At 41.2% G+C, this 21,478-nt stretch overlaps 1 protein-coding gene and 1 pseudogene across 3 annotated transcripts in view; both read left to right on the top strand.

Moving 5' to 3' along the window:
* RFWD3 (ring finger and WD repeat domain 3) overlaps window positions 1-21,478 on the top strand; it is a 50,090-nt gene that overhangs the window by 8,411 nt on the left and 20,201 nt on the right. For 2 of the 3 annotated variants that reach the window (XM_045795984.2, XM_045795985.2), the window contains 3 exons: window positions 4,226-4,751; window positions 15,184-15,386; window positions 20,129-20,196. In XM_045795984.2, coding sequence (XP_045651940.2) covers window positions 4,226-4,751; window positions 15,184-15,386; window positions 20,129-20,196 — 797 coding nt within the window. Of the gene's footprint in view, window positions 1-4,102; window positions 4,752-15,183; window positions 15,387-20,128; window positions 20,197-21,478 lie in introns of those variants that run through there. The other variant, XM_045795982.2, reaches the window with a different exon arrangement.
* On the top strand, window positions 11,536-15,176 carry LOC123791441 (small ribosomal subunit protein uS17 pseudogene; annotated as a pseudogene).

Here is a 21,478-nt window from a genome sequence, read left to right as displayed (position 1 = left end):
AGAGGCTAGGAAACCCGGGTGCGTAAGATGCCGCAGGTAGTACGCGACAGAGCGGGAATTTGAGCCGAGGTCGGCTGGACTCGGTGCTGCGGCCCCTTATCCTGGTGATTGGCGGCCGTCGTCCCGCTTGGTGCGGACATTGATCTGAGTAACAAAGTTTGGAAAGATGACACGGGGGAGGTTCACGTTTGAAGCGGCCAGTCTCCTGTCACACGGAGAAGATAGCGTTAGTATGGCACGCCGAGGTCAAGGACGGGGCTGCTCCAAGCTTGGCGTGCCCAGCCGACGGTCTTTTTGGCTCTTCTCGGCTAGCCCAAGGGCTGGAGGATAGATCTTTGCCCACATGGATCGGCCAGCTCTGCTCTAGACCGCCGCTGTTTCAAAGAACTTTCTGCCAGGATGAGAATGTTCTTTATTTCCTAGATCTCTGTCTTTATCCAGTGCTGTTATGTTCTTAGATGTTGGGGAGTTGATTGGTTGGTGGTTTTGGTTTTGATTTCTTTTTTTAGCTATATGGTGGATAATTCTGTAAGTATTTAAGCACCTGCTGTGTACTTGTTGCTATGGAGGATACCAAGATGAATCGTTTGGATTCGGCTGTCTGCCTTATTGTTCTAATCAGATCTAATCTATGACGGGATGAAATTTCCTTTCTAATATTTAACCATATGAAAAGTACACAGAATGATTTAAAAAAAAAAAAAGACCTGTGTACTCACCATCTAGATCTGACAGATCTTGTCCTTGACCTTTTGCTGTAATTACAATCGCATCCTTTTTTTTTAAAGAAAAATATATATATATGTATATGCATGTATGTAGTTGAAGCCCCACGTGTATCTGAACTCTCCTTTTCCAGAATTTGGAATTTTTCATGCCCGGGCTTGTTTCATACTACAATGCATATATTTATAAGTCCAAGTAGTAGCATGGTTTTGCATGTTTTTAAGTGTCCTAAAAATGGAATTATAGCGGATTCCTTTATAACCTGCTTTTTTTTGTTTGATGTAATTTTGAAGGTTTACTGTGTTGGGGTTCTTAATGGGAAGAGAGCTTATGGTTCCGTATTTTTGCTTTACTCTCTTCTCCACTTTCTTGAGTTCTTTCTGGTAGTTCAGTTAATCAGGTATCCTGGCTTGACATTTTAATTTTATTGTCCTTTTTGACTGTCTTTTAGTTTACTTTCTAAAAGAGTTCCTCGATTTTATCTCGACCCTTTTTTTTTTTTTTTTTAAGATTTTGCGCGCGCGTGCGCGCCCACACACCCACACCCACACATACGCGCGCAAAACGGGCAGCGGCAGGGAGAGGGAGAAGCAGGCTCCCCGGGATCATGACTGGAGCCAAAGACAGACGCTAAACTGACTGAGCCACCCAGGCGCCCCTCTTCCAATCCTCCTATTAAATATTTTATTTTGGCTATGATTTTTCATTTCCAAGAGCTCTTGTTTTTTAATTTGTCCTTTTTCCCCCGTGCATTCTTTTACTTTAAGTTTGAGGGAGTTTTTTTGTTTTGTGTTTGGTTTTTTGTTTTTGTTTTTTACAGTTTTTCTTCCATTGTTTTCTCTTCTTCCCTCCAAGTTTCTTTTGTTTTGTCTGCTTTGGTCTGTCTCTCATGTTGGAGGCTTTGCTCAAATGTCAATTGATCCTTGGCTGTTTGTTTTTAAAGAGGGTCCCCTTCTCCCAGAAAACAGATTGGAAACTCTGTATGAGTGGCTGAACCATATCAACCAGTAGGCTTTTACTGTTAAATAGGTGGACAGGGACTCAGCCATTTTATTGAGGGATTCACAACAGTCAGTATTTATAGATCTTTTTTTCTTGAGCTGGTTTTCTCTAGTGAACAGCTCTCTAATCTCCTGCCCTGGGTAGAGAATGTGTATAAACCAGCATATTGTGTCGTGGATCTGAGCAGGGAAAAAGCTGGGGAGAAGAGTTGGAAGGGCTCACACTGTTCAGTGTGTAGACTTGCACTCATCTCCTTATTTTCGCTGCTGTGCTGTACCCATGAAGGTATTAAGCCTGGCTGGCACGGACCGCCCGTTTTCTACAGCATAGGCGGACGAGGTGTGTGTTTGGCTGGCTTTTTGTTTGCTTGAGACAGGCTTTCAACCGGTCCTGTCTTTCAGCTCCATCTTTCAACACTGTCCTCTGTGGTGCCCAGTGTCTGCACTCCCCTCAGTGGGATCAGCTTGCTTCTCAGGAGCTGCAGCCGCCCTTCTTTGCAGGCACTTGGGTTTGATCTTTTCAGCTCTACTAAGAAGTTACCAGTTCCAGTAAAAATTGCCTATCTCTTAACTTGTTTTAAGTTGTCTTGTAATTTATCTTTTCTTAAATGCCTTTGTGGGCTATGTGTCATGTTCATGGGTTTTCGGGAATGACTAGAAAAAGAAAGCTAAGTGTGCCTGCATCCCCCATGTTTATTGGAATTCCTGTTACTGACTCAGCCCGCTCCAGTCTGGCCTCTGGGCCCATCACTTCGGGGAAACTGCTCTTTTCTAGGCTGTGGGTCATCTCCATGTTGTTAAATGTAGTGATCGCTCTTCTGTATTAGACACACTTGACCATTCCGTTCTTGAAACATTCTTCCAAGACCCCATGCTCTCCCAGGTTTCCTCCTCTTTCATAGTCTTTTTTCTGGGTTCTCTTCCTGCTAACTCTTGGCCTTTTATAACGTGTGTCTTGGGTTCGAGTCCTTGGCCCACTTTTCTTCTATCTCTGTTCTGTAGTAGTTTAATCTGTCCCGTGATTTTAAGTAGCATGTCTGCCCTTAGGGTTCTTAAAGCTGTCTGCTGCTTGCCATCTCCTGCTCCCACTCTGGCCCAAGCGTCTGTGACCACTGGTTTACACCCCCGTAAGGAGCCTGTGAACTGGTTGGCTTGCTTACAGCCTTGCTCCCCCTGCACTCCTGCTCCCCCTGCAGTCCATTCCTAACACAGAAGCAACTCCTTACCGACGCCTTTCGTGTTAGTGTTCTGCCTCCTCAACCTCATCCCATCCTCGCACTCTTCCTTCTTGTGCTCATTGCATCTGCCCTGTTTCTCAGTTTCACCAAACCCATGCTCATCAGGGACCTCTGTACTGATTTCCTTCTGAAACTCTTCCTTGGCTCTTCATATGGCCACCTTCTTTTAATCCTTCACGCCTGGGCTCAATTTTCACTCTTTGAAAGAGTATCCAAAATGGTGCTCCTTGGGGCACCTGGGTGGCTCAGTCAGTTTAGTGTCTGCCTTCAGCTCAGGTCATGATCCCACAGTCCTGGGATGGAGCCCCGAATCTGGGTTCTTGCTCAGCGGGGAGTCTGCTTCTTCCTCTGTGCTTTCTCTCTCTCACTCTCTCTCTCTCTCTCTCTCTTTCTCAAATAAATAAATAAATCTTAAAAATAAAATAAAATGGTGCTCCTTCACTCCTACTCCCAAGACCGGATATCACAATGTATAACTACCACATTTATTTATTTTCCCATTTGCTAGAATGTAAAATCTGTTACACAGTTGTATCCTGTCATCACCTCTGTGGGGTATCTGACTACTTAACAGGTGCTTAGTAAATATTTCTTGAGTGGATTAACATAATGGAATTAGAAACAAGAAACAATGAAGGGGACGTGCCAGGTGCTTGATAAATATGGTAAATGGGCTAATAATTGCATTAGAGATGGGAAACAAAAATACTGAAGAGGACAGAGCAAATAAAGTTTGGTCAGCCTTTTTGGAGAAATTAGGTAAATTTCTATTTTGAGTTAGTATTGAGTTAATTTTGCAACTGTAAAAATGTCCCTTCTTTGTTTATCCTTTGTAACTTGGTGCTGTGAAAGATGAATATTGCCTATGCCTACTAAAATCAAATACAGCATATATTTAGGTAAATGTCTATATTTGGGTCACAACAAAGAACTGCTAGAGGTCTGGGAAATTTAAGACACAAAAGTTCAGTCCCCTTTTTTTTCTTAGATCTTTCTGTTTTAGAAGCTAGTGCTATGATCATATGCCTTCATGTTTTCAAAGGGCAAACTGGAAGACTAGTTATAAGTACTTGTTACGGAGAAAAAAGTTACTGATTAACAAACACTTGTGACTTAGGAGATTTTAGTTACTTATTTTAAGATTCTCAGTTTTGCCAAGAATGATCTGAAATAGAAGTTCTAGAAGACTTAGATATGATTATATCAGCTATATGGCATGTTTTATCTGTTTTACTGATACTTTTTACGAATCTTCTCCAGAGATGGCTCAGGAAGCAATGGAATATAATGTTGACGAGCAATTAGAGCATCGTGCTGCAGAGCAGCCTGTTCCTGCTGAAGTGGTCAGCACCCAAGGGGGGCCACCCCCGCTCCAGCCTCTACCTACTGAAGTGGTCAGCAGCCAAGGGGGGCCACCCCTGCTCCAGCCTGCTCCTGCTGAAGGGACCAGCAGCCAGGTGGGACCGCACCTGCTGCAGCCTGCTGCACAGCTGTCTGTTGACCTGACCGAGGAAGCGGAGCTGTTGGGAGAAGATCGTGTGGAGAACATTAATCCAGGAGCTTCAGAGGAACATAGGCAGCGATCTCGTGTTAACCGCCCCATCCCAGTGTCTTCATTGGATTCAATGAACAGCTTCATCAGTGGGCTGCAGAGACTTCATGGCATGCTGGAATTCCTGAGACCCCCTTCAGACCACAATGTGGGACCAGTGAGATCGAGGAGGAGGAGGGGGTCTGCATCACGCAGGTCAAGAACTGCGGGGTCTCAGAGGACAGACAGTGCCAGGTAAAAATATGTTACAATCTTGGGATTAGTGCCAAGTTGGGAATTATGAGCACTGGTTATGACCCAGTGCTACCGAGGCTTGACAGTATGACTTTTGGCAAAGTCAGGTAGCCTTTCTGAACCCCCAGTTCCTCACAAGTCAGATGAAAAAAAAAGTGCTTGCTTTATTTACTTCACAGAGTCATTGAAGGAATAAGTTACACTGATGTGCTTTGAAAATAGGTGGTAGTTTGTTGGGGATGGTTTCTGTAGGGGCTGGCTCTTCTTTAGATCATTTGCATATCAGAAAAGTGTTTCTTTTAACCTAGAAGCCCACACTCTAGTTACCCAGTATCCATCGTTCGTTGGCACTCCATGTAATGGTGCAGTAGACTTTGGTAGACAGGTGGGCTGGATTTAGAGAAGCCTTGTGAAAAGTAAAATGTGAATTAATTTAGAACTTATCTGACTAGTGGGGAAACATTCCAGCCCTCCTCACCTGAGAATGTGTTGCAGAAAATAATTTTCTTTCATAATTTTTCATTTGAACTTGCCTCTTGAAGAGCTTAGCTGTCAAGTCTTGACAGGGTTACTATAAAAAATAACCACTGGCTATGCCTTGCCTGTTTTTTAACTTCCTCCTGCTTTATTTGAAATACTTTATTTTACATTTGGCCTCCTAAATGTTTTCATAATGCTTAAAAAGATTGAATTCAACATCTTCATTTTATATGTGAAGGAAACTTGGACCTTGAGAAAGTGTTTTGTTCAGGGTTTCATAGCTACTGTGAGGGACAAGGTTGAGTTGGTATTGGAACCTGGATCTGACTCATTTTCTTTTTTTTTTTTTTTTTTTTTTTTAAAGATTTTATTTATTTATTTGACAGAGATAGAGACAGCCAGCGAGAGAGGGAACACAAGCAGGGGGAGTGAGAGAGGAAGAAGCAGGCTCATAGCGGAGGAGCCTGATGTGGGGCTCGATCCCATAACGCCAGGATCACGCCCTGAGCTGAAGGCAGACGCTTAACCGCTGTGCCACCCAGGCGCCCCCTGACTCATTTTCTATCCAGGCACATAGAGGAAGCGTCAGTCATACCCATTTCTTTTCTTAACATTGTGAAAATAATGAGATATACTAAAAAGCAATAGCTACGCCATCTATTGACTATGTTTTACAAATGAGGAAGCTGATGGAATAATTCGTGTTCTGACTAGGGTAACTCTGGAATTGGGATTGTGCCCCCCCCCTTTTTTTTTTTTTAAGATTTTATTTATTTGGCAGAGAGAGACAGCCAGAGAGAGGGGGAACACAAGCAGGGGGAGTGGGAGAGGAAGAAGCAGGCCCCCAGCGGAGGAGCCTGATGCGGGGCTCGATCCCATGACATTGGGATCATGCCCTGAGCTGAAGGCAGACACTTAACCACTGAGCCACCCAAGCACCCCTGGGATTGTGCCTTCTGATCCCAGATTCAGCATCCTTTTCCATGGATGCTCCTGATTACCGTAGGGGGAGGAGCAGGGGGATGCTGCTGTTCCTTTGGCTCTAGTCTCTAGCCTGGTCATCTCTGGGTGTGACCCGTCAGGGATGATGTGCTTGGTTTTGTGTTGACAAGCGTTTCAGCTGCATGTTACTGTTACTCGAAGGTGTCATTTCTTCTGGTTATGAAGGCAGAGTAAGATTTTACATGTCAGTGTCATAGGTGAAGGCACCTTATAGTGCAGCTTGGGAGCCCTTTCAGAGTCTGTGGGCTGAGAGTTGAAATGACGTCCACAGGAACTGGCTGACTGCCAAGAGACCTCAGTATTCCTCAGCCTTGGTTGTTCATATACTTCTTTCGGCAGGGGGGAGTGGGGGCAGATTTGATTGCTTTTGGTGGGAGACTTCCATTAACCAACTCACAGGAGAGTGACACTTAGAAACCAAATCCCCGTTTACGGAGAGAAATAGAAATGCTACAGAGACCAAAGTCTCTTGCTGGCATGGTCAGCATGATTCTCCTGGAAGAAATTTATACAGAGAAGCTAAACTCTAATCAGAAAATTGCTTGACGTGTGTAGAATCTGTGCTCAGAGACTGGGTTATGGAGTTTAGATGTGAAAGGATATCAGTTGAGCTCTTTGACTGACGGTTGTGCTTCTTTCTACAAAAGGGAATAAACCTAAACAGCCAGGGATTGTGCAGTTTAGTGGAGAAAACATGGATTCTGGAGCCAAATAAATGTGGTGTTAAAACTTTTTTCCCCTAAATACTGTGTTGGGAGCAAATTCCACACTAAATTCATATAAAAATAGGAGATTTTCTAGGACTGATTGCTTATTATACCTTCTGAATTTCTTAACTGGAATTTCTCGTTATGGTGTTTGGCATTGACTCGCCTGACAGCCTATCTCTGGGTCAGGTGTTGAGAGCCTGGCGAGGGTGGGCAGCTTTTGCCTTAGACTCCACTGAGAAGCCAAAGTTGGGGGGAGCTGAGTAATGAGGTATTTTTCCCAACAGGCTTCTCAGCCAAGGTCACAGACTCCTTTGCTGTTTCTTTGTTTGAGGCTGCTTGATTCTGGCTGTCAGCGTCATCACTCATTCATCAAATATTTCTAATACTCCACTATGTGAGAGACTGAACTTTGCCTTGGAGATACATTGTGAACAGGACAGATCAGGGTACCTGTTCTTATGGAGCTTATGGAATCTAGGACTACAGAGGGTAAGCAAGGGGCAAGAACTTATTATACTGTTATTTAATTCAGCTATGATAAGTGCAGGGAAAGAGGAGGATTTCTTGGGTTTCAAGATTGTACTCCCAGAGGGAAACCCTAGCACTGCCTCCTGATGATGGTAGCTCCCCTTTCCTTTGTCCCCATCTGATCTTGGAAATGCCTTTTGCTATATTAAAGCAATGTTAATGAGTATGGGTTTTTTTAATCACTTAAATTTTTACCAGTTTCTATTGCAGAATGCTCAATATGCATGCCAGTAGCCTAACTATTAGCCTAACTTTAGTGTGGATTTCATTTGATTAAAATGATAATTAGGAGACACTGTTCTTATGTGCATATTCTCATGTTAGCTATAGCTGCTGTTAGCACACAGTTGCCAAAATTAGTTGGTAGATGTGCTTATTAGCATTTTTAAAAAAGAAAACCTGAGTGACATAAAAAATGGCAGAGTTAGGACCTCCAAAACAACTGCAAAATCAGAGTCAACTTTCAGGACTGTGGAAATTAAGCAGATGCTTAAAGTGATTCAGGGAGTGAATATTTAAAAAACAGCTGAATATCGGAACAGTAAGCTTCCTGGCATTCTCTGTTCCCATATCCAACTTCAGCTTGATGGTAACGGTGAAAACCAGGTGCCTGCAGTCACAGTGAAAACCAGCAGCCTGACAGCCACAAGAAGGAGTAGATTGGGATTGGAGCTCCTTCAAAGCTTCATTCCCAGAGAATTCTTTCTTTGTCCTGTTGTGTGGTTTCCTGGAAGATGCCACTTGCTGGGCTCTTTCTGACTTAGCAGTATGCCCAGTCTAAAAAGCTGAAAGCCTTTTCCCTCGAGGCTACCTGAGGTGGTGCATAACCATGGGGCAAACTAACTAAAGAGCTTAAAAGGAAAAGCTGAGGAGTGAGATATTCGTAGGGGTTTTGAAAAACTCTGACATATTCTTGGAAATCTAGAAGGCCACAGACATGCCTAGGGCTGTGTACAGCGGTGCTCATGCCCAGGGAAGACTTAAGAAGGCACTAATTTCTCAATTCTGGCTGGCCTTGAGGCTCTGCACAATCAGGAAGAATGGTCACTTGCCTGGCTGATTCCTGGGTGTGCCCCAACAGACACACACAGTCACACTCAGCAAAGACTAGGGGACTTACTGGTCCCCGGTGTTTAAGCAAATCTGTCCAGGCATGAACTAACCCCTAAGCTAACCTCATAGACTTAATGGCCACATGCAACAAAGAATGCAAATTTTACAGAATCACTTTAGAAAAGTCACTAAACAAAAAGTAACAACTGTAGGAAATAACAATAACAACAAACCTTGTAAAGGGAAGACTCTGATTTCCAGAGTTACTGCATTATAGTATTTGAAATGTCCAGATGTCAAGAAAAAAATGCAAGACATGAGAAGAAAGTATGGCCCACACATAGGAAGAAAAGAAAAAACAGAAACTACACAAAGAAGCCAAGATGTTGGACTTAATCAAACAGACTTTAAAACTGCTTTTTATTTTTATCTATTCATTTATTTATTTATTTTAAGATTCTAATTATTTGACAGAGAGACAGCCAGTGAGAGAGGGAACACAAGCAGGGGGAGTGGGAGAGGAAGAGGCAGGCTCTCAGCGGAAGAGCCTGATGTGGGGCTCGATCCCAGAACTCCGAGACCACGCCCTGAGCCAAAGGCAGATGCTTAACGACTGAGCCACCCAGATGCCCCTAAAACTCCTTTTTAAATATATTCTGAGAACTAAAGCAAGTATAAAACATTGTGTCACCAAATAGACAATTTTAATAATGAGATTGAAGTTATAAAAATATACAAAATAGAAATGGTGGAGTTGACAAGTACAATAAATGAAAAAAAAATCACTAGAGGGCTCAGCAAGTTTGAACAGGCAAAAGAAAGAATTGGCTTTGAAGAGTCAAGAAGCAAAATTGAAGATAGATGAATTGAGGTTATCTGGCCTAGAGAACAGGGGGAAAATGAAGACTAATGAACAGAGCCTCGGAGACCCGTAGAACAGCGTCAAGCGTATGCCAGCATGCATAATGGAAGTCCTTCTAGGCGAGGAGAGAACGGGGCAGAAAGAATAGTTGAAGAAATGACAAAAACTTGCCAAATTTGATGAAAAACATTAATCTACAAGAAGCTTAACAAACTATAAAACAGGATAAGTTCAAAGAGATCCACACCTACGTAGATCATAATCAAACCGTTAGTGCCAAGGACAAAGAATCTCGAAATCGGCAATAAAGTGACTGACTCATCATATACAAAGGGTGTTCAGTAAATTTGACAGCCGATTTATCATCACACACAGTGGAGGTCAGAATGCAGTGGAATGACCTGTTCAGAGGTTTCATTGGGTTGTTTTTGTTTGTTTGTTTTGTTTTTAAGAGAGCACGGGCAGACAGGGATGGGGAGGGGCAGAGGGAGAGAGAGAATCTTAAGTAGGCTCCATGTCCAGCACGGAGATCATGACCTGAGATGAAATCAAGAGTCAGACCCTTAACTGACTGAGCCACCCAGGCACCCCTGACCTGTTCAGAGTTTTAAAAGAAAAAAAAAACTCGGGGCGCCTGGGTGGCACAGCGGTTGGGCGTCTGCCTTTGGCTCAGGGCGTGATCCCGGCGTTCTGGGATCGAGCCCCACATCAGGCTCCTCTGCTATGAGCCTGCTTCTTCCTCTCCCACTCCCCTGCTTGTGTTCCCTCTCTCGCTGGCTGTCTCTCTCTCTGTCAAATTAATAAATAAAATCTTAAAAAAAAAAAAAAGAAAAAAAACTCAACTAAGAATTCCATGTCAAGCAGAACTGCCCCTTAAAAATGAAGGAACAATGAGGCATTCTAGGATTTAAAAAAAAAAAAAAAATTCTTTAAAGGAAACCTGTCCTACAAGATTACTAAAGAGAGTCCTTCAGGCTGAAATTAAAGAACCCCCCCCCCCCGCCAAAATACCAGACATAAATAAATTGAATTCACAAGGAGAAATAAAGAGCACTAGCAAAGATAACTACATAGGCAAATAAAATAGACAATACACATGTATTTTTTATTTATAATTCCTTTTTTTCTTTCTGATTTAGAAAAAGCATAAAGAAATAACTATAAATCTGTGTTGATGGACATAAAATCATCAGCAAAAGTGGGGAGGGAATAGAACTATTAACTTTATATGTGGTAAAAGAAATGAGAGAATTAAAATGGTGCACTTGAAAATAATACAAAAGAAGGCAATGATGGAGCAATAAACATTTTTTAAAGATTTTTAAAAATTTTTAAGTAATCTCTGCACCCAGTGTGGGGCTCCATTGTGTAACTCCAAGATCAGTATCACACACTCCACTGACTGAGCCAGCCAGGCACCCCTACACATTTCTATTACGAGAATTTGTAAGAGACATTCCTATATGAACAAAAAAGACATAGGCATATAGAAAACAGCAAAATGGGGGGCGCCTGGGTGGCACAGCAGTTAAGCGGCTGCCTTTGGCTCAGGGCGTGATCCTGGCGTTATGGGATCGAGCCCCACATCAGGCTCCTCTGCTGGGAGCCTGCTTCTTCCTCTCCCACTCCCCCTGCTTGTGTTCCCTCTCACGCTGGCTGTCTCTATCTCTGTCGAATAAATAAATAAAAAATCTTTAAAAAAAAAAAAAAACAGAATGGTAGATATAAATCCTGCCTTAAATGCAGATGGATTAAACATTAATCAAAAGGCATAGATCAGCACAGAATTTTTTTTTAATCCAACTGTATACTGTTTGCAAGACACACAATTTAGATTGAAAGGCATTAATAGATTGAAAGTAACAGGATGTAATAAAATACGCCATGCAAACAGTGACCACAAGAGAGCAGGAGTTGCAATACTGATATCAGACAAAAGAGACTCTGAGACAGAGATTGTTACAGGAGTCAGAGAAGGATGTTGTATAATGATAAAAGGTTCAATCTCTTTAGCAGATATAATAATTATAAACCTATGTATACCTGTAACAGTGCCCCCAAATACATGAAGCAAAAACTGTCATAATTGATGGAATAAATTGACAATTCTCCAGTAATAGTAGGAGGTATCAGTACCCCATTTTCAACAATGAGGATAACTAGACAGAAACTCAACAGGGAACCAGAAAACTTGAAAAACACTGTAAACCTATTAGACCTAATAGACATCTATAGGACATCCACTCAACAGCAGAACATACCTATTTCTCAAGTGCACATGTAACATTTTCCAGGATAGATCATATGTTAGGGCTAACATATGGGTATAAAACAAGCTCAGTAAATTTAAAGGATTGAAATCATACAAAGTATGTTCTGGACATAAGTAACAGAATTTGGGAAAATTCACAAGTATGTAGAAATTACACAACGCCTAAAAAACCAATAGATTAAAGAAGAAATCCCAAGAAAAATTAGAAAATATTTTGTTTGAGATGAATGAACAGGAAAACATACCAAAACTTACAGGATGCAGCAGAAGCAATGCTTAGAGGGAAATTTATAGTTGTTAAATGCCACACTAAAAAAGAAAGCAGGGGCACCTGGCTGCCTCAGTCAGTAGAGCATCTAACTCTTGATCTCGGGGTCATGACCTCGAGCCCCGCACTGGGTGTAGACATCACATAAATAAATAAAACTTCTAAAAAGAAGAAGGTACTCAAATCGATAACCTAGTTTAAGGAACTAGAAAAAGAAAGGAAAAAAATCCAAAATTCAAAGCAAGTGGACAGAAGGATATAATGATCATTAGAGCAGAATGAAATAGATGTTTAAAGATGAAATAAATAGGGGGCGCCTGGGTGGCTCAGTTGGTTAAGTGTCTGCCTTTGGCTCAGGTCATGATCCCAGTACCCTGGGATCGAGTCCGGCATCGGACTCCCAACTCAGCAGGGAGCCTGCTTCTCCCACTGCCTGCTGCTCCCCCTGCTTGTGCTCTCCCTCCCTCTCTCTGACAAATAAATAAAAATCTTTAAAAAAAATGAAACAAATAGGCAGTGGATAAGGAAACCCAGATGGCTTCGGTGCTCTCCGTTATTCAGGCAGCCAGGTAGATAGAGGACATTGAGACTGAGCGTGCCTGACAGAAGCAGCCAACCATCTTTCAAAGTAAAAGGAGGGTTCTGCTTCAAGAAACTGGCAAGGAGAAGCACCCACAATACTACAAAAACATTGGTCTGGGCTTTAAGACACCCAAGGAAGCCATTGAGGGCACTAACATTGATAAATGCCCCTTTACTGGTAATGTCTCCATCCAAGGGCAGATTCTGTCTGGTGTTGTGACCAAGATGAAGATTCAGAGGACGTTGTCATCCGCCACTACATCCAGAAGTACAACCACTTTGAGAAATCCACAAGAGCATGTCCGTGCACCTGTTTCAGGGAGATCCAGGTCTGCAACATTGTCACAGTGTGTGAATGCCTGCCATTGAACAAGACTGTGTGCTTCAACGTGCCCAAAGTCACGAAGGCCACTGGTACCAGGAAGCAATTCCAGAAGTTCTGAGAGTAGACTTCTGCCCACATGCCTGAAGAAAATAAACTTATTTTCCCAGTCAAAAAAGAAAAAAGATAAAATAAATAATACCAGTACTTCATAAACCTTTCCAGAAAATGGAAGCGGGAGAATACTTCCTGATTCTATGAGGCCAGTATTACTCCAATACTAAAACCATATAAAGACATCACAGGAAAACTACAAGCAAATATCATTTATGAATATAGATAAAAGAATTCTCAACAAAGTACTAGCAAACTGAATAATCATTATACACTATAACCAAACAGGATTTGTTCTAGGAAAGCAAAGCTGATTCAGTATATAAAAAAGTCAGTGAGATATACCATATTAATACAATAAAGGTGAAAAACATGAACATCTCAATAGATACAGAGGAAGCATTTGATTGAGCATATCCTTTAAAAGATATAGGAGAAGCATTTGAGCCTTGGTGGCTTAGTGAAGTGACTGCCTTTGGCTCAGTTCATGATATCTGGGTCCTGGGATCGAGCCCCGCATTGGGCTTTCTGCTGAGTGGGGAGTCTGCCTCTCTTGCCCTCTGCCCCTCCCCATGACTCGTTTTCTCTCTCTTTCTCTGAAATAAATAAATAAAATCTTTTAAAAAAGAAGAAGAAGCAGCATTTGACAAAAACTCTTTCATGATAAAAAGAAAACACTGAGCAAACTAGGAACAGAAGGGAACTTCCTCAACCTGATAAAGTCCACCAATGAAAAACCCTTGACTAACATACTAAATGGACAAAGACTGAAAGCTTTACCCCTAAGATCAAGAACAAGACAAAGATGTCTGTTTACCAGTTCTATTCACTGCTGTACTGGAGGTTCTAGCCAGAGCAGTTAGGCAAAAAAAAAAAAAAAGGGCATTCCAGTTAGAAAGGACGAAAAACTATAGCTATAGACAGATGACGTGGTCTTTGTATATATCATGAAATTATAAAAGGGGTCAGACCCAAAAGGCTATATATCATATGATTGCATCCTTATGAAATGTCCAATAGGCAAGTCCATAGAGACCGAAAAGAAATTAGTGGTTGCTAGAGGTCGGGGAAAGGGGAAAAGAAGGAAAGACTGCTAATATGGGTACAGGGTTCCTTTTAGGTGTGGTGAAAATGTTTTGGAATAATATAGTCATGATGGTTGTATAACCTACGGTTATGCTAAAAACCACTGAATTGTACACTTAAATTGTGAGTCAAAAAGGATTCACAGTTGCTACTTCTCATTTCAATTTATTCACCTTTCTTTTTTTTTTCTTACAAAGGTGAATCTTCTAACTGTTGAATTGGACACCAAATAACATTTATTTTTTCTATCCTCATTTTTTAATAGAAAGCCCTGGTTTGCCATAGATTGCAGCCAAACTGTGAGAAATCAATTTTTTTCTGTATGAACAGTCTCCATCGATGTTTCTGGGGAATATCTTAATGTTATAAAGACAATTATTAAAACTTAAAAGTAGGTCACCTTTCGGTAATACTTTGTAACTAATAGCTAGGCAGTATGTTCTAAAGTACAGAACACCTTTTTGATTTTTAATATTGAATGTTATTCTGTGCAGGAAGCAGGGTGTGGTGTGTTAGCTTGAATGTGCGGGGTAACTGCAAAAAGGTAGTGGGTGTGGTTAAAACTCAGCCAGCCAGAAGAGATTGAAGTGTTAAATCTGCTCCCAGCTCTTCTCATCCTGAGTTATTTTTGGATATCATGCTGTGTTTTTAACCTAAACATGACATTATTTAAACTTAAAAAGAAAATGTTTTAAAGTGAGAGGTAAAGCAATGGTGACTGAAGCCAGACTTCATTTTTACCCGGAAAGACCGTGGTCTGTGTTGTTGCAGCAGCAGAATCCTATGAGGCCATACTTGATCAACAGACCCCTTTTTTTCCTTGTCCACTCTCTTTCAACCCCCTAACACCAGTAGACAGATTGTTGCATTGCGTCTTTTAAAAGATATTGACACATGGCCAAAAGCCAATAAAGTAGAATTTGCTTTTAGCAAGAGTCAATCTCCAATGTGGCTAATGTAATAATTGAGTGGAAAAGAGAATATCCAGACTAGCCAGCTCTGCCTGAAACTGCTATTTCTGCGTCAGTGTTGAAAGGCAGCATTTAATTGCCTGGAGATGGGTTGAAGTGACTAGGATTTACCTTCGGATTACTGTGCATTTTTCTTGTGATGATGGTCCATTGTACTGTCATTTTGTTGTCTTTCTACATAGGTCGAGAGCACCCTTGGATGCTTACTTTCAGGTGAGCCGGACCCAGCCTCATTTGCCAAGCACATCTCAGGATTCAGAGACCAGGAATCCTGTCTCTGAAGACTTGCAGGTCTCAAGTAGTTCCAGCTCTGACAGTGAGAGCTCCGCAGAGTACGAAGAGGTTGTTGTCCAGGCGGAGGACACTAGAGCTGTTGTTTCAGAAGGTGAGTGTTTTATTCCGTTTTGGACTCACAAGGCTAACACCCGGGAAGCTTAGCCTCCAGAAGGCTAGGAACTCTCGACTTGTGTTTTGATACTTTCCCTTTTCCCCCCAGATGTCATAGATTCCTGCTTTATATAGTACAGAGCTTTCACTGGCCATAGTCCTATATAGAGGATTTGATTTAACTTGAAATTTAATGTGATTTGTGACCCAGTGAATTGGTCACTTTGTAATGGCATTTTACATCTTCTTTCATTTTCTTTGAATGAACGTCTGAGCAGGAAATAGCTTCTTTATTTAAAAGAAAAGCTTTATAAATTCAGTACCCTGTCTAGTCTGCCACTTTTGAAGTCCTGTATAATGTTATGTATTGTGCAGGTAGAACTTTGTTTAGCAGTAGTGGGCAGAGCCCCTAGAGCATATGTCCTCTGATACCCCAGATGGTGGTCTTTACCCACTTAAAGGACCCAGGGCTTCTTGGAGAAACGGCTTTCCAAGTCTGGGATAGGAGATAAACAAGGTGAGCCTAGGGCATTTGATTGTGCCAGAAAGCAAGGAAGCCATCTCTCATGGAGTCATCATGTCCATAGGCATGGGAGCAACCTTAAAAGGGCTCCTTGTGGCTTAAGATGGGACAGTTTAAACATCAAAATGAATAATGAATGTATTTTTGGATTATGGATTGAAGTGTAGGTTAAAATGCATCAAATCTGTGAAAAATCTATGAATTCCTAATTATGTACTTTTTAAAACCTCATTTATCAGCATCCTAAGTTACTAGAGCCCTGACTCGTTACTCCGGAAACTGGTAAATAAAGGGTTGAGCATTTATCCTGTTTTTCCTGTGTGAACTGTATTCAGGAAAACCAAATAGTTGATGAAGGAGGTTTGTTTTTTTGTTAAGACTTTTTTTTTTTTAGAGTAGTTTAAGGTTCACAACAAAATTGAGAAGGCTGAGAGATTTCCCACATGCATGTCTCCACACGTGCATTGCCTCATTATCAGCATCACTCACCGGAATGGTGATCTGTTAGCAGAATCACTCAAAGTCCATAGTTTACCTTAGGAGTTCACCTTGGGTTATACATTTTATGGGTTTGGACAAATGTATAATGACATAATCCATCATTATATAGATATTTTCACTGCCCTAAAAATTCTCTTTGCTCTGGCTATTTCCTCCCACCTACTGCTCGGGAAATTTTTTTAAACGAAAAATTCCAGCTAGTATTAGAGCAGGAATGATAGGAAAAAGTCGTAATTTCCTGACTCCTAATGAAGTTACATATCTAGGCAAAGATCAGCAGTGGATCCTAAAACCATTAGGTTGAAAGGTTGTTGGGATTCCTTTTAATAGAGGGACCAGGCTGGCGCCACCAGACCTTACATGCATTTTGATGTGTTGCAATCAGAAATATCCAGAGGGGTGCCTGACTGGCCCGGTCAGTGGAGCGTGCAACTCCTGATCTTGGGGTTGTAAGTTCGAGCCCCACGTTGGATGTAGAGATGACTTCAAATAAAATTAAAAAAAGAAAAATATCCATAGCATTTAGGAAGTACTGTTGCTGCCCCCCAAAAGATCCTGCATCTACTTAAGACTCTAGATATACTAACCGGGTCGCACAGTGTACAGGAAGTAGAGGAACAAAGTAAGTAAGTGAAAGATGCAACCATTCAAATCTAAAAATGTGGGACAGTCTACAAATGGAACATCTAGAAAAAGATCTAAATGTATATGAAACGCCTGAGTGGCTCAATCAGTTAAGCATCTGCCTTCGGCTCAGGTCATGATCCTTGGTCCTAGGATCAAGACCCACATTGGGCTCCCTGCTCAGCAGGGAGTCTGCTTCTCCCTTTGCCCCTCACCCTGCTCTTGCACACACAGACTCTCTCTCTCAAATAAATAAAATCTTAGAAAAAAAATTTCATATATTGTAAAGGGAATATCTCAAATCAGTGGGGAAAAGATAGACTTTTAAATCAGTACTGTTATAAAAACTGGATTGCTAACTGGAAAACAACAAAACTAGATTCATGCCTCATACTAGAAAATAAGATACCAGTGGCTCAGAGACCTAGTGTAAAACAAAAAACCATCCTAGTATTAGGAGAATATGTAAGTGATAAAACCCAAAAGTAAGGAGTACTTTGAAATTTAGAGGCAATATAAGAAAATTGCATTAAAAAATTCTGTTTTAGGGGCGCCTGGGTGGCGCAGTCATTAAGCATCTGCCTTCGGCTCAGGGCACGATCCTGGCATTCCGGGATCGAGTCCCACATCGGGCTCCTCCGCTGGGAGCCTGCTTCTTCCTCTCCCACTCCCCCTGCTGTGTTCCCTCTCTCACTGGCTGTCTCTCTGTCACATAAATAAATAAAATCTTCAAAAAAAAAAAATTCTGTTTTAGTTCATGACAGTGAGCCAGCATAGACACTTTATGATACCACTTACCTAAAATCTAGGAAGGGCAAATCTATAGAGAAAAAGTAGATGAGTGGTTGCCTGTGGCTGCTGGTGCAGATGGGAAATGATTCTAAATTGGCATGAGTAATCTTTAGGGGATGATAGAAATGTTTTAAAATTGGATTGTGGTATTGGTTGCACAACTCTGTAAATTTACTGTAAATAAAAGTTAATATTGCGAGGAAGCAATCAGTCAAATCCAGGATGTAGACATTTTACAGGACAAATGACGAGATTTCTCAAACAAATCAAGGACAAATGAGGTGAATTTTAATTTAGAACTTAGGTTCATCGACAGACACCATTAGAACAATGAAATGGGAACGCATTGACTGGAGAAAACATTCATAATACATACATCTGGGAAAGGACGTATATCTAGGATGTATAAATAACTTTTACAGCCTAACAGAAAAATGGGCAAAAGGTACTTCCAAAGGAGGGTAGCTAAATGGCCACTAAACATGTAAAAAGTCTTCATTAGTCAATCAGGGAAATACAAATTAAAACCCCAGTGTGGTAACTAATAAGCATTCACCACTAGGGCTAAAATTTAAGACGGACAATATCGAGCATTGGAAAGAATATAAAGCAACCAGACCTCTCGTATGCTGCTGGTGGGAGTGTAAATTGGTACAAATATTCACGTGGTATTTTTACAAACTCATCTGTATGTATAAAACTTATGGCTCAGCAATTCCACTTCTAGGTATGTACGAAAGGAGTACACGTGTTCAATAGAAACAATGTAGCAGCATTGTTTGTAATGGCAAAAAACTGAAAACTACCCAAATACGCATCAGCAACAGAACAGATAAACTTGATACATTTGCCAATAAAACACTATACAGCTGTGAAAATCAATGAACCACAGCTCCATATGTTACTGTGGAAGAATTGTACGAACAATGTAAAGTAAAAGTGGCTGACACAAAAAAGTTGGATAACGCTGAAGTGCTATTTATAAACAGAAACAGGCAAAAGTCAGTAGATGATCCTAGAATTTATTAAGGTGGTTACCCTTGGTGGGGGCAAATCATCTTCCCTCTACCCCCAAGAAGTAAGGAGATCATAAGGTATAAAAGGCACCCTTGGGGTTTTTGGTAATGTTCTGGTGTATAGTTCAGTTTGTGAGAATTCACTGAATGAAATACTGAGGATACACTGAGCCTCAAAAAGCAAAATGATTAAAAATTAATACCTCCTTGACCATTAATGGAAGTTTTGAAAGGTTGGTGAGGCACCTGATAATCAGTCCAGGGGTCAGACTGGTACCACCCGAACCCGGCGTGAGCCGCCTCACGTGCTGCAGTCAGAAGCAAACAACCAGAGACGGATTCTTGCTGCCCCTCTTCTTGCCAGACAACAAAATTGAATCTACTGAAGCCTCTGGATTTAACTGCCGGTTTATAGGAAATATAGGTGATAGAACAAATAAGTAAGCAATACCTCAAGGAAGCAGTCAGTCAAATGTGGGATGTAGGATCCTGCAACAAGTCAGTGACAAGGAGGGAATAAAAATGAATGAAGGAGGGGCACCTGGGTGGCTCAGTCACTTAAGCGTCTGCCTTCAGCTCAGGTTATGATCCCAGTCCCGCATTGGGCTCCTTCTTCGGCAGGAAGACTGCTTCTCCCTCTGCCTGCCACTCCCTCTGCTTGTGTTCTCTTTCTCTCTGACAAATAAAATCTTTTTAAAAAAATGAATGAAGGAGAATTGTTAGAGTGAAAAAAAACCAGATACAACAATCAAGCTCCTTGCGAAGGCCTTGCTTAGATTCTGATTGCAATAAATGCGCCGTAAAGAGCAGCTTGAAAACAATTGGGAAATTTTGAGTATGAACTGCGTGGATATTAGTAAGGGGTTATTGTTACTTTCGTTAGGTATGACAATGATAGTATTTACGTAAAAAAATCCTTACCAGTATTACAAAAATTTTTATTAGTGAAATGACATTTTAGAGTGTTATTAAGCATTACAAAAGAAAATAATGAGGTTGGGAGCTTTGAACAAGATTGGCAAAATACTGATTTGTTTTGAAATTGGGTGAGGAGTACTTGTGTGTTAATTATAATGTTCTGTCTACTTTTTATTTATATTTGAAAGTATCCAAAATAAATTAAAAAATAAATTCCCTATTACTACTTGGGGAAATTTACGGCATTATTACCAATTAGAAATGGAAAGCTATGGTGAGCTAGGCTCTCCTGCTAGCCTCTCATACCTGACTTCTGTCTTCTTTTGTGCATTACCTGTTCTACCGTTCCTGGAAATGACTTGGCAGAGCAAGGAGGTACCGCAGCAGAGCAAGAAGTTACATGTGTCGGTGGAGGAGAGACCCTCCCCAAACAGGTAATATGAACATCCTTTTGAATGGAATGTTTGGATTTGCCTTTGAAGAAGAGGCTGCGGACTGAAGTGGAAAGCTTGCAGACCTTGTAGGCAGGCGGTCAGGGCGTGAGTCCCGTCCATCCTACGCAGTTTGTGTGACTGCTTCCTCTTAGGTTTAGAAAAGCAGGGATAGAGGTGAGGATAACTTGTCTTGCCTACCTAACAAAGTTAAGTGTTGATTAAAATAGTGGATATGAATGCAGTTTATGAAATATCTGGTACAATATGATTGCTATGTGTTAAACAATTTTTATTTACAAAGATAACACATAGTCTTTTTTTTTTTTTTTAAAGATTTTATTTATACATTTGACAGAGATAGAGACAGCCGGTGAGAGAGGGAACACAAGCAGGGGGAGTGGGAGAGGGAGAAGCAGGCTCCCAGCGGAGGAGCCTGACGTGGGGCTCCCTGATTCCGGGATCCCAGGGGCTCCCTGATCCCAGGATTCCGGGATCACGCCCTGAGCCGAAGGCAGACGCTTAACGACTGAGCCACCCAGGCGCCCCAACACATAGTCTTTAATAAGAGTTATTTATATCGGCCATGGACTCCGCCAATCTCAAAACATCATTGACCTACTTTTTGCTTGTTTCTATATGGCCTCCATGTTTTTATGTTTTTCTTCTAGAAAAATTTTGTGTGCATGTAAATTTATTTGTGTACATAAATGTTCTATTTTTTTAAATTTACACAAAAGGGAATCTCATTCTTACTAATCACTGCCTAGTGTTCAATCATAAATAAATTTTTAGTTAACTCTTATTTTGTCGTGTACACTAGAGTTGTTCCCCTCCCTCCCTCCCTCCTCCTTTCTCCCTTTCTTTTCATTCGTTCTTTTCCTGGTACAAATCATGCTGCACTAATAAGCATCTTTGTACAGTTGTCTTGTGACTGTTCATGGGGTATATTTCTAGCAGAGAGATTGCTCTGTGAAAGGAAAGATAGATGTATTTAGTTTTGATAAGATAAAGCCAAATTGCCCTTTGGAAAATTTGTGTCACTTTCTCCTTGCAGCAACAATATAGAAGCATGCCTCTTTCTTCCTTAACCCTCAACATTGCTTGGTGTCATCACACATCAGTTTATACTATCTAATAAATGAAAAAATGGTCTCTTACTTAATTTGCATTTTTTAATTATAAATGAACACCTGTGAACCATTTGTTGTTGTTGTTGTTTTCGTAAGCTGTTTATAGCCTGTCTTTGTTTTTCTGGGTTTCTTTTATTTATTTTCTATTCAGG

This window comes from Ursus americanus, chromosome 21, assembly GCF_024610735.1.
Source record: "Ursus americanus isolate L20-20 chromosome 21, mUrsAme1.1.p, whole genome shotgun sequence".
NCBI classification, from domain to species: Eukaryota; Metazoa; Chordata; class Mammalia; order Carnivora; family Ursidae; genus Ursus; species Ursus americanus.
This window is presented reverse-complemented; position numbering and strand designations above follow the sequence as displayed.